Source organism: Papio anubis, chromosome 16 (assembly GCF_008728515.1).
Source record: "Papio anubis isolate 15944 chromosome 16, Panubis1.0, whole genome shotgun sequence".
NCBI lineage: Eukaryota > Metazoa > Chordata > Mammalia > Primates > Cercopithecidae > Papio > Papio anubis.
This window is the reverse complement of record NC_044991.1, coordinates 78,642,197-78,662,732: the sequence shown is the minus strand read 5'-3', so window position 1 is coordinate 78,662,732 and position 20,536 is coordinate 78,642,197. Positions and strand designations below refer to the sequence as shown.

Here is a 20,536-nt window from a genome sequence, read left to right as displayed (position 1 = left end):
GTTCGAGACCAGCCTGGCCAACATGGTGAAACCCCATCTCTACTAAAAATACAAAATTAGCCGGGCATGGTAGTGGGCAACTGTAATCCCAGCTACTTGGGAGGCTGAGGCAAGAGAATCGCTTGAATCCAGGAGGTGGAGGTTGCGGTGAGCTGAGATTGCACCACTGCACTCCAGCCTGGGTGACAGAGTGAGACGCTGTCTTGAGGGGGGGGCGGGGGAAGCATAAAGAAGAAAAAAATAGGCATTGTTCCAGAAACAAAAACTGTTTTTATTATTTTAAACTCTCTTTCTTATAACAACATTTTGTTTTATGCTCTTATAAACATGTTCCATATTAAATTATGGTTCAGGGTTTTGTTTTTTTTTTTTTCCTTTTTGCTGGACATTTTACCATAACTAGGTGTCACAAAATCAACTTCCTACAGAGGCCAGGGAGGTGAAAATGAAGGGGTAGGCTGGGTGGCAGACATCAGAGAATAGTGGAGATTGGGGACATTCCCCACCTAAGTGCACTGTTGTTACTCAACTGCAGCCAGTATTTCCACATGGGAATATAGACTCAATGTAGTCAAATGTTTTGGTTATTTTATGTTATTGAGAAGGAGTCTTGCTCTCTCGTCCAGGTCAGAGTGCCGTGGCGTGATCTCGGCTCACCGCAACTTTCACCTTCCGGGTTCAAGTGATTCTCCTGCCTCACCCCAGCCCTCTGAGTAACTGAGATGACAGGCACCTGCTACCATGCCTGGCTAATTTTTTGTATTTTTTAGTAGAGACAGGGTTTCACCATGTTGGCCAGGCTGGTCTCAAACTCCTGACCTCAGATTATCCACCCACTTCAGCCTCGCAAAGTGCTGGGATTACAGGCGTGAGCCACCATGCCTGGCCTATTTTATTTTAAGTTCTCAGGTACATGTGTAGGATGTGCAGGTTTGTTACATAGGTAAACAGGTGCCATGGTGCTTTGCTGCATGTATCAACTGGTGCTGGAAATCTTCTGGTTTTTAAAAATAAACCAAAAAATATCCTGATTTTAAAAAATGGTAAAAAATCAAAATGCTTTGTGGTCAGAAAATATCTGCAGATAGCTTCTGTTAATCAGAGGAAGTCTTAAGACTAACATGCAAAGGGAAAGTGTATTTTCTGCAGAAGAGTTTGGGAAAGACTAGCCCTCATGGTGAAAAGTCAGGAAGGAGAGAGGATGGTCCCTTCTTTGGGAGAGCAGCCAGAACTTGGTCTTGGTTGGTCTTTGGAAATGAATGAAGAGTCACTCTAATTTCTTTCAGTCTTTCGAGTCAAGATGTGGATCAGTCTGAATTGGCGGTGTTCTGCTCTTAGAAGAGAAAGACCCAATAGTAGATGACAAGGGAAAACATGCTGAAAACCCCATTACTAGAAATATCGGAATTCCCCTACTGTCCATCAAATGCTGGTCATGATGGCTGCCCCACCAAAGTCTTGGTTTTGAACCTCTCAAGATGTTTTTGGAAGGAAACTTGCAGTGATTTGGGGGACTCTGAGCAGATAAGGTCTCCCCTTTCTGGCAAATGACTCACTTTCCAGGATGGGACTGGGGTGTGTAGCAAGGTGGGGACAGGAGCCCCTGATCCTCCCTCTCTTTGGGTTTCTCAAGGCAACTTATCTTATGTCGATCTAAGACTTTGAGGATCATCACTTAACCACATGTACCTCCAGCAAGATCTTCAGGGTGTTAGAAAGCTATTTGAACATTGAAAATTGTTTTCTTTTCTTTTTAAAAAGGCATTTGCCTGATTCACCCACCTTCTTTTGACAGAGAAGGAAACTGAGACTTCTTGGTAAGGTGATTCACCTGTTTTTACTTGGTAGGTAGGAAAGCCAGTCTCCAACTTTCTGGTTCTATGAAATCCCTTCTTCTTTTGGTTCCTCTCTTGCAATACCAAGCTGAGCTACCAGCTGGCCACTCTAGTTCTCACTAATAATTTTCTGTCATTTTAATTTACTTCTTTGTTCTGTTTCCCTAGACCAGTGCCTAGTAGGTCCATAAATATTTATTGACGGCTTACTGTATAATCTATAGGGAGGTAGTCAGTAAATACATATTAGCAATTAGTCAGTAACATGGGCTGGCAGAGTATTGTAAAATAAATTGTTACTAATGACAGTATACCCTTAGACAGTGTATACTGACTAAGCGAGAGTCTCCAATGACAGGGAGAGTGAGTTGGTGAGAAAAACACTTCGTGGGCTGGTACTTATTTGCAAGGCTAACTTATTTACTTTGGAGGTGCCTTTTATGTACCGTCTTAGGGATCAAGGGTAAGTTCTCAGATGCTAGCAGAAACAACATGAGCAAACTACCAGAGACTGCTCTTTGGAAGGTGGAGTGATTTGCTAGAAGTGCAGGTGCCTTATGTTTATTTGCATGCCAGCTGGCCAGAGCTGCAATCTCACTTTTGCACACACTGGCACCCTCATGTTTGCAGTCTTCTATTTCCACTAGGGCTTTAGCATTGCCGAGGAGATCTTCCAACTTCCCCCACTGCTCCTTTCCGTATTCTCGGGAAGATTGACCTGACCCTTCTCCAGTCTTCCAACCTCTCAATGCTGCCCCGACCCCTTCCCACTCCATGTAGATAACTGCACCTCCCACTTCTCTGGAGCATGGAAGAGGTCAGAGGGATCACCCCCGTCTTCCCCAACAACAAGACTATCCATGATAGACAGCAGCTACTGGGGCCTGCCCTCCCTTCTCCACTTGGCACGGAGCAGTTCCCCTCTCCTCCTGCTCAGCCTCATTCCCCGCCTGAGCCCAGCCTTCTTGGTGTTGTCAGCTTCAACTCCAGTTTCCCTGCAGGGGTAGAGCTGGCGCCTGCTTCCCTCTTATGTTAGTTTCCTAGGCTGTCATAACCAATTACTGCAAACCAGGTGGCTTGAAACAATAGAAATGTATTCTCTCACTGTTTTGGAGGCCAGAAGTCTGAAATCAAGGTGTTGGCAGGGTTGGTTCCCGCTGGAGGCTCAGGGGAGAAACCGCCGGTGCCATCCCCGCCAGCTTTTGGTGCCTGCTGGTCTCCCTGGCCTTACTTGGCTTGTGGCTGCATTGCTCCAGTCTCTGCCTCTGTCTGCACACGGGCCTTTTCTGGGTCTCTGTGTGTGTCTGTTTCTGTTGCTTACGAGGATGCACTTATTTGGTTTATACCTAATCCAGGGTGATCTCATCTCCATTCTTACCTTAATTATATCTGCAAAGACCCTGGTTCCAAATAAGGTACATTCTGAGCTTGTGGGTGGATGGTTTGCAGGGAGGAGGAGTCAGGTAGGAGGGTACTATGTAACCCACTACATTTCCTCAACTGCATTTCGTGGCTTCCCTTCCTATCTGCTCCTCAGTTCCCAAATGCATTGGGATCTTTCCCTGACTTTTTGGCTTTTGCACACTGTCACCTCCACCCAGAACATAGGTTCTCAAGCTTGACTGTATGCTAGAATTACCCGGGAGTTGTATTAAAAAAAATACTGATGCCCGGCCAGGCTCGGTGGCTCACGTCTGTAATCTCAGCGCTTTGGGAGGCTGAAGCTAGAGGATTGCTTGAGCTCAGGAGTTGGAGACCAGCCTGACCAATATGGTGAAAACCCATCTCTACAAAAACCATTAGCCAGGCGTGTTGGTGCGTGCCTGTAGTCCCAGCTACTTGGAGGCCTGAGGTGGGAGGATTGCTTGGACCCAGGAGGTTGAGGCTGCAGTGAGCCAAGATTGCACCACTACACTCCAGCTTGGGTGACAAAGTTAGATGCTGTTTCAGAAAAGAAAAAAAAAATACTGATGTCCTGGTCCCACCCCGGAGACTCTGATTTGGTTGTCAGGATGTGGCCTGGCCATGGGGGCTTTCAGAGCTCTCCCAGTGATTCTGATGTGGGGCAGACTTTGAGGTGCTTATCTGGAGCCCACCCCTCCTTATCCTCCAGTGGCTTGGCTAACCCCTCCTCCTCCAAGGCCTCTGTTTAGATGGCTCCTCAAGGAGGAAGCATTCCCTGACCCCCCCACGGTACGGGGTCCCCCACTTTGTGCTCTGACAGCCCCATTTACTTGTCAGTCTCTGTCCTATAAAGACTGAACCAGGCAATGTTTACCAGGGCTCAGCACATAGTGACTGTCTCCAGACTGTATTTCCACACTGCCCAGTGGGGGAGAAAAGGCTGCAATGAGATAGGAGACGTCCACAGGCACACACCTGGTCCTGAGATAACTTAACAGAACCTCTCCAGCCGTGTCTCCAGGCCCAGCCATGTCTCCAGGCAGTTCCGCCCAAGCCACCATGGCTTTCTCCCTGCCCAGCAGATGGGCCTCTCTGCTCAGTGCATTTCAGAAAACATGTAAAGCAATTTCACACAAAGCCCTGCCAGCTCAGGGCACAGAATGTAAATTCACTTTGCTCATTTTGCGGGGCTTGGGAGTGGGTATGGGGTGTGGGTTAGAAAATGGATTTTCTCACATGCTCTTTTCCCTCTCTGCCTCTCTTTGTGACATATATACTTTTTATGGAGGTATAATTAAAGTAGATTGCACAGATTGTAAGCGTTCAGTGATTTTTGACAATCGCATATACCCACGTAACCACCACTCAAGACAGCACTTTCTTCACTCTTGAACGTTCCCATGTCCCTTCAGCCAAGGCCTCCTCCTCAAGCCCACACACGGAGGCAGCCGCTGTTCTGATTTCTATCACGGTTGATTAATCTTCCCTGTTCTAGAACTTTATAGAATGGAATTAATACAGTGTGTACCCTTCTGGGTCTGGCTGTTTTTGCTCAGCATGTTATTTTTGAGATCTGTCACTGCTATGGAGTGATTCAGTAGTGCATTCCTATTTATTGCTGAGCACTATTCAATTGCATGAATATAACAATTGTTTATTTACCATTGATAGACATTCGGTCTGTTCCCAGTGCTTGGGTTTATGGATAAGGCTACTATGAACATTCCTATTCAAGTCCTTTTGTGAGCAAATGCTTTCATTTCTCTTGGGTAAATGACCTAGGAATGGAGTTGGATGTGTATGTTTTTATTTATGTATTTTCAACACCATATTCCACTCTGAACAAGGATGTATGAGAGTTCCAGTTGCTCCACATCCTCACCAATATTTGGTACTGTCAGTCTTTTAAATTTTAACCCTTCTGATGAGTGTGAAATGGGATCTCATTGTAGTTTTAATGTGCATTTCCCTAATGACTACTGATTCAGATGCTTGTTGGCTATCTATGTATCTTCTATTTTTTTATTATTTTTTTGAGACGGAATCTCGCTCTTGTCCCCCAGGCTGGAGTGCAATGGCGCAATCTCAGTTCACTGCAACCTCTGCCTCCCAGCTTCAAGTGATTCTTCTGCCTCAGCCTCTGGAGTAGCTGGGATTACAGTTGCCCGCTACCATGCCCGGCTAATTTTTGTATTTTTAGTAGAGATGGGGTTTCACCATGTTGGCTAGGCTGGTCTCGAACTCCTGACCTCAGGTCATCCACCTGCCTCCACCTCCCAAAGTGTTGGGATTACAGGCGTGAGCCACCATGCCCGGCCTATGTATCTTCTTTGGTAAAGTGTCTGGTCAACTATTTGCCCATTTTTAACTGGGTTATTCATATTTTTATTGTTAATATGCATCAGTTCTTTATATATTCTGGACATAAGTCCTTTGTCAGATTTGTGTATGTTTTTCCCCTGTCTGTGGCTTACCTGTTTATTTTCAGGTAATGTCTTGTGTCTTTTTTCTTTTTTTTTTTTTTTTTTTGAGACAAAGTCTCACTCTCGTGGCTCAGGCTAGAGTGCAATGGCACAACCTCAGCTCACTGCAACCTCCACCTCCCAGGGTGAAGTGATTCTCCTGCCTCAGCCTCTGGAGTAGCTGGGATTACAGGCACCTGCCACCACGCCCAGATAATTTTTGTATTTTTAGTAGAGATGGGGTTTCACCACGTTGGCCAGGCCAGTCTCGAACTCCTGACCTCAGGCAATCTGCCCACCTGGGCCTCCCAAAGTGCTGTGATTACAGGCGTGAGCCACCATGCCTGGCCCAGGTAGTGTCTTTTCATGAACATTCATATTTTATTTTGATGAAGCCCAATTTGTCATTTTCTTTTTGTCTGGGATTAGTGCTTTTTGCATTCCTCCAGGAAATCTCTGACTATCTGAAGGCAGCAAAGACATTCTGTTACATTTTCTTCTGGAAGCTTTTCGGTTCTGGTTTCATGTTTGGGGCTCTGATCCATGCAGGTTGGTTTTTGTGTATGGTGTGGGGTAGGGTCCAGCTCCATTGTTTTCCCTATGGAAATTCAGCTATTTCTTATGCTTTTTTTTTTTTTTTTTTTCTGAAAGCAAAAATTAGAAAACCTACGACCCCAATGCTTCCTGCACGCCTTCCATTTTATCCCTTACTTTACCCTCCTGGGTCTAGTTGGGAGTTGGGTGCTAGTGCAGCATTTCTTCAGGAAACCCTTAGAATTAGGGAGGCCCGGGCCAGGTGTGGTGGCTCATGCCTGGAATCTCAGCACCTTGGGAGGCTGAAGTGGACAGATCACTTGAGGTCAGGAGTTCGAGACCAGCCTGGCCAACATGGCGAAACCCCGTCTCTACTAAAAATACAAAAGTTAGCCAGGTGTGGTGGTGCATGCCTGTAATCCCAGCTACTCGGGAGGCTGAGGCATGAGAATCACTTGAACCTGGGAGGCGGAGGTTGTAGTGAGCCAAGATCATACCACTGCACTCCAGCCTGGGCCACAGAGTGAGAGTCCATCTCAAAACAAACAAAAGAATTAGGGAGGCCCAGATGGCATGTTGACTGTGCTTTACTTTGTGCATCTTATCTTGTTCAGCTTATTTTGTTCAGCTGCTCCTGCTGGAAGCTGAAATGACTCACGTCATTATCGTGGACTTCCCAATATTTATTCTTTCAATTAAAAATACATTTGGCATGTGATATATACTGTTCTGGGCACTAGGGATAGAGCACTGGACAAAACAAAGTCCCCGCCCTCACAAAGGTTACATTCTAGTGGGGAAGGCAGACAGTAAACAAGCAAAGACAGCACTTGAGAGCCTAGTGTCATGACAAAAATAACAAGGACCACGGGTTGGTGGCTTGGTGCGGGAACAGCAACATCACCATGTTGGCTAGGCTGGTTAAATGTGTGTGTGTCATGCCAATCAGGGAAGGCCTCTGTGAGGATGGAGCTTGTTCACCCAGACCTGAGTGATTGGTCCATGGGGAAGTAGAGCCAGTACAAAGGCCCTGAGGCAGGGATAAGCTTGGGGTCTCCAGGGAGGAGGAAGGTACCCCAGGAGACTGTGTGGAGTGCTATAGGTGGGGCAAGGGGTCGGAGGTGAGGTCTGAGCCCAAGGTGGGGAATTTGGATTTTATTCTAAGATGGGAAGCCATGGGTTCCAAGTAGGGGGCTGACATTATGTTGATTTCTGTATACATAGTTTTTTGAGATGGAGTCTCACTGTGTGACCCAGGTTGGAGTGCAGTGGCGTGATCTTGGCTCACTGCAACCTCTGTCTCCCGGGTTCAAGCAATTCTCGTTCCTCAACCTCCTGAGTAGCTGGGACTACAAGAGCCCGTTACCACATCTGGCTAATTTTTGTATTTTTAATAGAGACAGGGTTTCACCATGTTGGCCAGGCTGGTCTCGAACTCCTGACCTCAGGTGATCTGCCTGCCTCAGCCTCCCAAAGTGCTGGGATTACAGGCCTGACCTGCCACGCCCAGCTGTGATTTCTATTTTAATATTTATTTAGCACACAGCCTAGCACATAGTAGGTGCTAATCAATACTTGAAGGCAGAATGAAGGAAGAAAGAAGATGAGAGGGACAGGACAGGGAAGAGGTGTAGAGAAATGAACAGTTGTTAATCACCTACTGTGTGTCAAGCACCTTCTGTATTGTGGCTGAATCAGTATGAGAAGAGCCTGGAAAAACTGTAGCATGGAGAAGTGAACTTGCCCGCGGCCATCCAGCTAGTGAGGGGCAAGCCAGCGGTGACATCGCATCCCACTGAGCCTCGGGGCATCAAGGCTGAGCTACATATTGAGTGATAGATTAATATGGGCCAGAAACCCAAAGGGTGGTATCATCTCATTATAAATCAGAGACCAGCTCAGGGGCCTCCAGGGGGCTGTGGGCACCTGTTCACCCACCCCCTACCCCCCATCCCGCCACCACCCCTGGCACTAGATTGCCTCCCTCAAGATCCTATAGTGGTAAATCTTGGATGAAACTGGAGCATTGGACAGAGAGCAGGTTGGCCAGGCCTTTGTCAGCCTCTGCTCTCCAAGACAAATGACCAAGAAGCCCTATTTCAGAAGCGCCAGAAAGTCGCATGATGGGGAGAAGCAGTTTAGAGTGGCGGTTAGGAGTGTGGGCTCTGGGGCAGGTAGCTTGGGTTCAAATCCTGCCTCTGCCACTTACTGGCTACTTAGTCCTGGCAAGGTTACTTAAACACTCTATGCCTAACTTTCCCTATCTGTAAAATGGGAAGAATAATAGTACCTCCCTCGCGGTGGTGGTTCAATGCGTGTGTGTCTCACACAGGAAGTGCCAGACGTGATCCCACAGCGTAACTCAAGTGCCTCCTTTGTGGTGGCCCAGTGTGGACGGATCTCATTGTCTTGCCTGCAGCCCTCACGTAGTTCTGTAAAGCAGGCTTTACGTACCTCTGGCTGCCACCCTGTCACTGCAGGAGTCCGAAACCCAGGAAGCAGTAGGCTGGTGTGAGAGTCGAGCAAACATTCATTGTTTCAGGTGAGCAGACAGCCTGTAACACACCCTGCTGCTGGGAAGGAACCCCGATAGTTATCTGGCCCAGTGGGGTGGGCCGGCTGATGAGTGAGTGGAGGAAAGTTGTTTTTTTTGGAGAGCCCAGGATTGGGGTGGCTTCTGTGCTGATTGAAATAGTTACCTGCCCAGCCCTTTACTGGGCTAGTTATGAGGGAGCTGGGAAGGCAGAGGGCCCTTCTGAACACCTACGGCGTGCCCACAAATGCACTGAGGTTAACTCATTTCCATCCTCATCATAACCTCAGAAGGCCCATCTTAAATGCTTGCTCAGTTCATTTGTTCAGAAGCATTTGATTACATGCCAGTGATGGAGGCACAGAAAAGCACCCTTGCAGGGTGTGGGCGCCTGCAGGCTGAGGCTCCGAAGGATGAGTGACTTGCTACAGTCCCACGGCTGGCAAGGCAGGGGCAGAGCTGGGGTTCAAGCTGTGCTCTTTTCTGTGTCCAGGCTGCCTGGGTTCCTCAGTGATCCAGAGCTCATCAGGTTAGGGGCTGGTGAGCTCTGGATCACTGAGAATATTCCCGCTGGGTCTGGGAATATTCTGAAGAGGGTGCCTGTTCGTACATTGGAATGGGAGAGTAATGATCCGATCGGAAGAGAGACAGCAGCCCCTACTCTCCCTGATGTGCTGCGGGGCGGATGAGCTAGGAAAGTCTCACAGGGGGGCCCTACCACTGCATTTCTCCATATGAGAAAGCTGAAGCCCAGGCCGCCCCACCGAGGCCCACAGCTAGAGCTTCGTCACTCACTGTGCGTCCTATGCATTTGCACACATCATGCCCCACTCCCTTGCCGTGGACCTTAGTGGTTCCCTCAAAGAGGTGAGCCCCACACTGAGGGAGATTTTGGTTCCCCTCCACTCTCCCACTTCCCAGGGAAGACCCAGGGAACAGCCAGAGTGGAGGCTGAGGGGCCTGTCTGCTGGCCCCGCTCACAGCCTCTCCCGGGAGATGCCTGAGTCAGCAGCACATTCTGGGCCAAGCCAGGCCCAGCCAGACCAGGCTCACGGCCAAGGATGGGGCCTGATACAGAGACAAGAAGGGCTTACAGCAGCTGGAGCGCCGAGGCCAGGGTTGCTCCGTGCTCGGGCCAGAACGATGACCAGTGGGAGGAACTTTCTCGCCTGGGCTGGCTGGTGTCTTTCCCACGAAGTCCTCCATTTCACTGCAGGGGGACCCGTGGGGTAGTGGAATCCCACAGCGTAGGTCCAAATTCTGCCTCTCCATTCGCTGTGAGCTCCCGAGCTTATTCCTTCTCTGGGAGGATCAATATCTTCTACTCTAAAACAGGAGTGATTCCTGCTTTGTGGTCTCATGAAGTTTAGCAATAAAAATAAACACAACTAACATTCACTGAATCCTGATGAGATACCATGCAGTCCCGTGGATTCGCTCATTTAATCTGCAGGCAGCCCAGAGAGGTTAGTGCTGTGATAGTCCCATTTTATAGATGAAAAACAGAGGCAAAGAAATTAAGTGTCTTGCTCAAAGTCCCAACATTAGAATGTTACTTTTATCTGTGAACCCTAAATTGCTTCATGGTGTGGGTGTTTCAGAATATTTTTAAAAATGTGTATATGATGTGCCTGCAATCTGTAGTCTTTATAGCATTTGTACTCGTCTGCTGTTACTTATTTTTATTTTTTTCAGACAGAGTCACTCTCTGTCACCCAGGCTGGAGGGCAGGGGCACAATCTCAACTCACTGCAACCTCTGCCTCCCAGGTTCAAGCAGTTCTCCTACCTCAGCCTCCCGAGTGACTGGGATTACAGGTGCATGCCACCACGCCCAGCTAACTTTTTTTGTAGTTTTAGTAGAGATGGGGTTTCACCATGTTGGCCAGGCTGGTCTCGAACTTCTGACCTTAAGTGATCTGCCCACCTTGGCCTCCCAAAGTGCTGGGATTACAGGGGTAAGCCACCATACCCAGCCTGTACACTGTTATTAACAGAGCCTGCCCCCTCTGCAGGAGCGAATTTCTCTAACCAGTCTCTCCTGAGGTTCTTGGATAGATCATAATTTTTGGCCACCCGGCTTGATGGCAAATTTCAGATAGTCGGGCAATAACATCCCATTTCCCGGCCCACTTGGGCTGATGTGGGGGACCCTGTGCTGGTATACGTTTTCTTCGCTGAACCTTTGCAGTGGCCGCTGCTGTGCTGCAGGTGGGCACTGTTGCAAGAGAAAGTAAACACCCAAACTGGTTAAACCAACAGCGTCCTGTTGATTCAGAGCTCGTAAAATACAAGAGCCCCCTGAGCCACTTTATGATGTGCCAGAATCCAGGGGCAGGAGGGAAGCCTGGGGAAGTCCCTTTGCAGGGGCCACCTTGAAGCTTAAGCTGGAGCAGAGGTCAAGACTTCCCCCGCAGGCCTGAGCCAGGCCCTCAAAGATGACTTTAAAAGAAAGGTGCCTGGTTTGGTTGGAAAACTGCAGGCTGTGCGGTTTGGATTGTCTGCAATCTCAGACATGAATGGGAGAAAGGGGGGCTGATGAGGAGGGTGGGCGCAAGCCTGGGACGCCCACTGGGCTTCCTGAGAGCCCTCCTGGCCACCCTGGACCTGTCACCCTATTTAGCAGCCCTAGGTGATAAGGAGGTTGCATCAGAGAGCAATAGAGAAGTAGAGCTCAGGAGGGTAATTTGGGCTGCTGTGCGCTGGCTTCAGTTCCTCTTTCAAAAGCTAATGACTTTGCCTCTGGGTTCTCTGAAGACTGGGACCTGCCCTGGAGGAGTTCCCCGTCCTCAGGTGGCCTCTTAAGTGTGGAACTTGGCTCTTAAGCAAATGTGCGTGACAAGTCACCCAGAAAGATTGTTAAAATGCAAATGTCTGGCTTCTGCCCAAGAGATTGGGGCACAGTGGGTGAGGGATGTGGACTGGTCATCTGCATTTTTATCTAGCACCTTCTGACCCTGTGTTGGTGGGGGAAGGTTCTGCTACAGGTGACCTGGGAGCCACACTTTGAGAAACACTGGCAATCGGGGTCAAGAAACCTGAGCCAGGCGTAGTGGCTCATGCCTATGATCCCAGCACTTTGGGAGGTCGAGGTGTGTGGATCACCAGAGCGCAGGTGTTTGAGATCAGCCTAGGCAACATGGCAATATCCAGTCTCTATTAAAAAAAAAAAAAAGAAGAAACCTGGGTTATGGCTCAGGATTCACCCAGAACAGCAGTGACCACACAGGTGACCTGTGTACACACATGCATGTGTTTGGTACAAATATGGTAAAATATATAAGACAACAATGTCTGTGGCTAGCACATACAGCCTCTCAGAAGCTACAGCTTTCAGTGTTGCTAACCTTGCTGACCCGTGTTTATTAAGCCAGACGCGCTTTTGATGAACTTGTTTAATCCTCATAATAACCTGTGAAGTGGGACTATTAACAGCCCCATTTTACAGATGGGGAGACTGAGGCTCAGAGCTGTGAAAACTGCTATAAGGATCACCCAGGGGGGTGTCCAACACTATAGCCTTCACCAAGAGCAGGTGCTGCCCTTCACTGAAGCCGAGCTCTGAGCATCTGTCCTCTCCTCTCTAGATGGGAGTAACAGTGTGTTCCTTGCTGTAGGGCTATGATTTAAGGGTTTAAACAAATAAAAATGTTTTGAAAATAACTTAGCAAGAAAAAGAGGGGCATTTTTGAAAGTCAACGATAGCAAAGACTATCATGTCTCACGCTGTTACTGTGTGCTAAGCAGGGGCCGTTTTGCTTTACATAGGGTATTTTCTCCTATTGTGGTAAAATACACATAAAATTTACCCTTTTAGCTATTTTAAAGTATACAGTTCAGTGCATGAAGTACATTCACAATATTGTGCAACTGCCACTATTCTGTAGTTGCAGAACTTTTTTTTTTTTTTGAGACGAAGTCTTGCTTTGTTGTCCAGCCTGGAGTATAGTAGCACGATCTTTGCTCACTGCAACTTCCGCCTCCTGGGTTCAAGCGATTCTCCCACCTCTGCCACCTGAGTAGCCGGGATTACAGGTACATGCTACCAGGCCAGGTCAATTTTTGTATTTTTTAGTAGAGATGGGGTTTAACCATATTGGTCAGGCTGGCCTCGAACTTCTGACCTCAGGTGAGCCGCCTGTCTCGGCCTCCCAAAGTGCTAAGATTACAGGCGTGAGACACTGCGCCTGACCAAACTTTATCATTTTTGCTTATGAGGAAACTGAGGCACAGAGAGCTGCCACTAGAAGGCCATGCAGCTAGTAAACTATGAAGACAGAACTTGAACCTGGACAGAGTGACATCAGGCTGAGAAAACCCCATCTGGCCTGCAGAACTTTTTTTAATCACCAGAGAAAGAAACGCCTCCTATATTAGCAGCCACTGCCCAATTTCCACCCCCAGCAAGCCCCGATCTGCTCTCCATCTCTCTGTGTTTGCCCGTTCTGGCCAATTGACATAAATGGGATCGCATGCTATTTGTCCTTTTGTGTCTGGCTCCTTTTACTTCGCCTAATGGTTTCAAGGTCCACCCATGTCATGGCATGGAATAGCACTTCATTCCTTTTCGTGGCTGAGTAATATTCTGCATGGATATACCATGCTTTGTTTATCCATGTATCCATGGATGACCATTTGGGTTGATATTTGATATTTTACCATCTATGTACTGACCGCGTCCATATATTCATATGCAGGGTCTTGATGAGGGCAGGTACTGTTATGACTTTACAGAGGAGGCATCTGTAACTCAGAGAGGTGAAGTGACTTGCCCAGGGTCACAGAACAGGGATGGCAGATGCAGGACTCAAAACCATGGCTTTCTGACCCCAGAGCCCGAGCAGCAGTTCATGATGTATTCTCTTGCAGCTCCCAGGGCCCTGCATTGTCCTGTAGTGATGGTACCACAGATCAAACCTGGCTGTGGCCTCTTGGAATCATTTGAAGATTGTTTTTGTTTTTGAGACAGAGTCTCGCTCTGTTGCCAGGCTGGAGTGCAGTGGCGTGATCTCGGCTCACTGCAACCTCCGCCTCCCCGGTTCAATTCTTCTGCCTCAGCCTCCTGAGTAGCTGGGACTACAGATGCGTGCCACCACACCCAGCTAATTTTTTTTTTTTTTTTTGGAGTTTTGGTAGAGACGGGGTTTCACCATGTTGGCCAGGATGGTCTTGATTTCCTGACCTCGTGATCTGCCTGACTCAGCCTCCCAAAGTGCTGGGATTACAGGCATGAACCACTGTACCTGGCTTGAAGATTTTTTTTTTTTTTTTTTTAAGGATAAAAACGATGCTCGTGTCCTCATCCTCAGATCATTTAAGTCAGAATCTCTAGAACAGCCGTTCTCAACCAGGGATGATTTTGCACCCCTCTTCCCCAGGGGATATCCAGCCTTGTCTGGAGACAATCTTGGTTGTCACAACCGGGGGGTGGGGTGCTCCTTGCATCTGAAAGGTAGAACCCAGGGATGCTGCTAAACATTGTACAATGCCCAGGACACCCCTTGCCTGCTAGCAACAAATAATTATCCAGCTCCAAATGGCAATGGTGTCAAGGTTGAGAAACCTTGCTTTAGAACTGGACCGTGGGCCGGACATGGTGGCTCAGGTCTATAATCCCAGCACTTTGGGAGGCCGAGGCAGGCAGATCGCTTGAGCCCAGGAGTTCAAGACAAGCCTCAGCAACATGGCAAAACCCTGTCTATACAAAAATAAGTAGGATGTGGTGGCACACACCTGTAATGCCAGGTACGTGGGAGGCTGAGGTGGGAGGATCACTTGAGCCCAGGAGGTGGAGGCTGCAGTGAGCCATGATGCCACCACTGTACTCCTGCCTGGGTGGCAGAGTGAGAGCATGTTTCACAAAAAAAAAAAAAAAAAAAAAAAAAAAAGGAGGGGAGGTTGTGGGTGTCAGTATTTTTAACTTCCCATTCGAACTGGCCAGGGCTAAACAGAGCTTCTCAAACGTGATAGTGCACAGGAATCACATGGGCTCCTTGTAAAACTGCAGATCTGGGCTCGGTAGGTCTGGGGTGGGCCCTGAGGTGTACTGAATGTCTAACAAGCTCTCCAGTGATGCCAGCACCTCTGACCCGCACTTAGAGTTGTGAGACTAGAATACAGTTAAAGGCGTACAGGCAGCTGGACTAGACTCTCACTGTTTTCTCTTTTTTCTGTCTCTTTAGATTTTCATTAAAAAAAAAAAAAAAAAAGTTTTCCTTCAGGTAGGGAGGTAGGAAATGCAGACTTGGCAAAGGTTGAATCTGTTGGTTGCTGAGACTATGAGGCTTTGAAGGGAGAAGCAATGAGGCTGCTGCAGGAAAGAGGAGCTGTGTTCACAGCAGTGTGCAGTGATTCACAGCTCAACTGTCCGCGCCAGCCTCCCGCCCAGCACTGAGAGCTTGCAGCCCCTTCCAGTCCCCAGCCCGCCTGGCCACAAACCTTGGGCTGGCTTGCCCAGTAGCGATGACTCAGGCTTTCCACCTGTAAAACGGGTGGGATGCTCTAGCCACTGCCCCACCCATCCCCGGGGCCAAAAGCCCCCAGCTGCTCCCCAATTTCATCAAAGGCAGATCTTCAAAGCCTGAACCTGCAGCTGCTGTTCTTGCTGCTAATAAATCTCATTTGTGGCAGCTCAATTAGGAAGTCATCACAAAACTTTGATATTGAAAGAAAGGATTAATAACCCAGCCCATGTGGGAGAGATTAGCCGCTTCTGCGGAGAGATCTTTGTAATCTATCCTTGTAGCCGGCAGCCCCTGGAGCAGCGCTGGCGGGCAGATCTCTGGGAACAGAGGGCGCCTGGGCTGAGCTGGGGTTGGGAAAAGCCATCAGGGGATTGGTCTGAGTCGCTGCTGGGTGGCACTTTCAAGGTGGAGTGTCTGGAAGCCTCTGGCTGGTGCACAGTGACTCCTGAAATGTTGCCAAGTGCATCGTTGCTCCATTGAGTGGCCCCAGCAGATGCAGGGGGATGCCAGTGGCCTGGAGGCCCAGGCAAGGCAGGAGGGAAGGGTTAGAATTGGTCTGTGGGCCTCACGCAGTTACTGCCCAGGCTCCCGGATGGGGAGGTCTGCAGGCTCCTGGCATGGAAGGGGCTGGCCCTCTGCCCAGTTCTCTGGGCTTGGGGAGGAATGCCAAGAGCTCAGACTGACTCACCCCGGGGGGGCGGGCCCGGCCTCTTGGCCCACGCTGGAAGGAGAGAGACCTAAGGAGGCGGGGCCCTGGCTGTGGCTGGGACCTGTTTCTTGCCTGCCCTGGGAAGATGGCTGGAGCAGGTTTTCATTCTTTTCTGCAGCCTGGCTTCTGGAATAGGTGACTGACTAGCTAACCTAAGAGATTGGGCTCTGGAGCTGGAGAAACCTGCTTTTGAGGGTTCAAATCTAAGCTTCACCATGGATCCTTGGCCAAGTGGTGACCTTACTTCTCTTAGCTTTGGTTTTCTCCCTAGTCAAATGCGAATCATTTTAATACTTCCTTCCTCAGAGGGTTGCTATGAGCATTCAGGTATAGCATTCTGGTTTAGTGCTCAGCAGAGGCCTTTCCTGTGCCTCCATTTTTCATTTATTACAAATATAGATGAGGACATAGATATAAATAGATGTATTGAGAATACATATTGGGAGATACAGACATATCCGTATCCATTCATTCACCCACCTACCCATTCACCCATCCATCCATCCACCTTTCCATCCATCCACCACCACCATCCACCACCACCCACCACCATCCACCCATCCATCCATCCATCCATCTATCCATCCACCATCCACCCACATCCATCCATTCCATCCATCCATCCATCCATCCATCCATCCATCCATCCATCCTATCCAATCTACTTCCATCCACCCATCACCCATCACCCATTACCCCAATGCATTATTCCCAGAGTAATCCATCTGCCATTCACTTATCCACCATCCACCATCCGTCCATCCATCCACGTCCATCCATCCATCCATCCACCATCCATCCATCCATCCATCCATCTATCCATCCATCCACCCATCCATCCGTCCATCCATCCATCCATCCGTCCGTCCATCCATCTGCCCGTCCACCCCGTCCACCCGTCCGCCTGTCCGCCTGTCCGCCTGCGTCAATCCGTCCGTCCGCCACTGCCACCGCCCGCCGTCCAAATCCTGTCCGTCCGTCCGTCCGTCCGTCCGGGTGGTGATGATCAAATTCGTCCGTCCGTCCGGTCCGTCCGTCCGCCGTCCGCCCGGGTCGCCGTCCGCCTCATCCGCTGCCGTCGATTCATCCGCCGCCGCCCGCCGCCCATCCATCCATCCATCCACCCACCCACACACACACCCACCCATCCACCCACCCACACACCCACCCACCCATCCACTCATCCATCCATCCACCCACCAACTACTATGTCCTCCTAGGTTCTCGGCACTATTCCTGGCCTAGGCTTACAGCAGTACACAAAACAAAGCCCCTCCTTCCTGGGCTTACATGCTAGTAGGGGAAAGATGAAAGAAGATAAACCGATACAAGCTATATATAATGTATCTGAAAGTGAAAAGCTCTACGGAGAAAAGCAAAGTAGGACAGAGAAAGCAAAGGTGACAGAATGAGAGAGAGGGACCAGGCTGGGTACTGCTGTTTTAACTCTGGGGAGGGGGTGGGGTGGGTTAAAGAAGCCTCTCAGAGGAGGTGACAGTTGAGTAGAGACCTGCAAGAAGTGGAGAAGGGAGCCATGTAGGTTACTGGGGAGGACAGACACTAGAAAGTGCAGATGCTCAAAGGTAGGAGTGTGCTGAGTATGTGTGAGAGACAGATTGTTCTAGAAGTGTGGCTGGAGCAGAGTGAATGAGGGAGAGTTCTAGAAAAGGACATTAAGGGGGTAGATCACGGATATCTTAAAGACTATGTTAAAGATCATAAATGAATTCCAAAGGCAATATGTCTAAACCTTCAGGTACTATATCCCAAGCTTAGCATACATGATGCCTTCATGTTTTGACTGACATCAAATGTACAAAGAAAGGATATACTTTAACAAAGGAAACCTCATAAAGAAGTTGATTTGCCCATCCTTTTATAAGAGAATAAAGAAAACCAATTCTCATGTACCTATCCTCCTTATAAGGACAACAGGCAGCCTCTGGCTTCCTGTAAGGAGAACAGGCCTCTGTCCCTTGATTCATGAAAACGAAATGTGTTGTTAGAGGGAAATTAGCTCAAATGACTTAGAGCACTTTCACAAGGCATAACATTTGTACAGTCATTGATTGTCAGGGGTGATGGTTCCACATTTTAGATAACAACAGGTGACACAGGTAGGCAGAGCATGTCATGTCTCAGTACCATGAAATCAGACCTCCTCTTTTGAGCAGACATCTCCCCTCGTCACAGTGACTTCTGTCTCTTTTGCCTGCAGCCCAGCGATCTGCTCACGAGCTGCCCATGGTTGAAAGACAAGACACGGACAGCTGCCTGGTCTACGGCGGCCAGCAAATGATCCTCACGGGCCAGAACTTTACGGCTGAGTCCAAAGTCGTGTTTACTGAGAAGACCACAGGTCGGTGGATGTTTGAGCTCTTTGTCTGTCCCCCAGAACCATTCAAAAGTGACCATCTCTTTCTTCCACACAACATTGGTTTTGGAGGGTGGATCCCACCGGGCGGTTTTATACCCTGCTCTTTTCACTCAGCGCATCTTCAGGGATTGTGATGGCCACGCCGTTCACCATGGCATGAATGTGCCATTCTACATTTTAACTCTTCTAGGTCATTTTGACAGAAAATAAGATTATCCCCCACCCTCAACCCTTTTCTAAAAATTACTTTTTTACATGAGGAAGGAAATTCTAAAAACTTTTTGCTGTTATCAAGAAGGGAGGCCAAACAGCAAAGTGATAAAGCATGCATTCTCTGGCCCTGGGTATCTTGGGTTGAAATTCTGGCTTTGCTATCTGCTTGCTCTGTGATCCGAGGCATATTACCTAACCTTTCTGTGCCTTAATTTCCTCATGTATAAAATGATAGTAACACAATTTCTTACCCCATAGAGTTGTCATGGTGGTTAAATGGACTAATACATGTCACGTAATTCTAATAGCGACAAGTACAGCATAAGCCAATTAATATTGGCTACTTGTATTTTTATTATAAGTAGTTCTGCAGTTAATCATTTTCTAGGATTAATAAATCTTGTACATGAATCTATATGTATATCTTTTTAGTCTATTTAGGGTTTATTTCTAGCAGTGGAATTTTGGAGAGTCATTCTGAAGGCTTTAAATACATATTGCTAAATTACCTTCCAGAAATCTACAAATTGACGTTTCTGTCATGTCAGTCATAGTTTCACCCCCCAAAAAATCACTGTGGAATTGGTACTTCTTTCTACTTTGCATTTCCTTGCTGTGAGAGGCATAGCGTTTTGTTTATTCACCAGGTGTATTCTTTCTTTGGTGCACTGTCAGTGTCTTTTTCAGTGGGTATGTGGTAGAAAAGAGGCTGATCTGAAGTAGGATAATATCAGATTAAGCGATAATTAATGAAACAAATGTGTTGTTAGAAGGAAATGAGCTCAAATAACTTGGGATACTTATTTTGGATACTAGAACCAATTTTCTTTTTCCTTAACTGACATGATTTCAGTAGGTTACTTCAAAGGGGTGTTGATGTTTGTCTGTTTGTTTATTGTCCTTAGAACAATCCGAGAACATAAGAGGTGGGTTGTCCAGTTGGAGGGATTGTGCACTGCACAAGGGCACCTTCTCTGAGGGCTACCATTCATATTGGACAAATCACCAGTTTACACATTAGTAAGACAAATTCTGGCGGGTGGAAGCAGATTGTCTTAGGCAAAGAATGCTTCTTCCAATCTCACACAAATCATCCTTTTGGGATGGGCTGGACATGTGACCGGGGTGTGATAACTGCATTCTCACAGCTGGAAGCATAACAGGAGGCAGAATTTATTTTAAAAGGGTTTGATGACGCCTTTGCAAAAAACAACAAAAAAGGTATTAAGTAAGGCTGTGGCAGTGGGAAGGGAGATGCAGGGATGCGTCGGGGAGTGGTTTAGAAGGCAGATGTCACTGAGGTTTGATGGGATGTAGTGGTGTAGAGAGGCATTAAGAATGCAGGTGGCAGGGCCAGCCACCAGGCAGGCTGCGTGCCACCGGGGCAGCTCTGCTACTCACCGGCAGTGTCACCTGCTGAAAGTCTCCCTCATCTATCCCCACCTGAAAAGCAGGGACAGTGCCTACCGCAAAGGTAAAGTCTGAATGAATTAAAGCAAGTAAGCTTAGCACCAGAAGTGCTCAGTAAGGGGCAGGGGCTGCTGCTGTTTTTCTGGAGCTGCTGTGGATGGGGAAGGAGAAGAGGTTGAGTGTTGAGATTGTTTAGTTCACGTCATGCGCTTGGCCAGCTGAGCTTTAGCACGCAGGAGAGGAGGTCTGTGTGGGGATGAGGTTGGGCAGGGAGGACGGGTTCCATTTTGGAAGCGGAAGTGTTGAGTCTGATGTACCCGTGGGCCTTCTTGGATGAACCATGATCTCACCTCTGTGGAAAGGCAAGAGATTGGGAGGTACGTGGCCACGTGGTCTCAACTAAGAAACCAGATCCTGGCTGTAGATGTTATCTTGGGAGCTGTCAGCAATCAGATCCCAGGTGAAGTCCTGGGAATTGGCTCTGACCTCCCAGGATGGCCTCCAGTGTGAGAAGGGGAGACTTAGAAGCTGAGAGCCACAGCCTTTAAAGGTGGCAGAGGAGGAGCTGCCACAGCAGGAGGAGGAGAACCAGGGGG

At 48.3% G+C, this 20,536-nt stretch overlaps 1 protein-coding gene across 4 annotated transcripts in view; it reads left to right on the top strand.

The window, feature by feature from the left end:
- The window catches only part of NFATC2 (nuclear factor of activated T cells 2), a 157,186-nt gene that overhangs the window by 69,215 nt on the left and 67,435 nt on the right, over positions 1 to 20,536 (top strand). For all 4 annotated transcript variants that reach the window (XM_017944688.3, XM_017944690.3, XM_003904606.5 and 1 more), the window contains exon 6: positions 18,159 to 18,299. In XM_017944688.3, the coding sequence (XP_017800177.1) occupies positions 18,159 to 18,299 (141 nt within the window). The remainder of the gene's footprint in view (positions 1 to 18,158; positions 18,300 to 20,536) is intronic.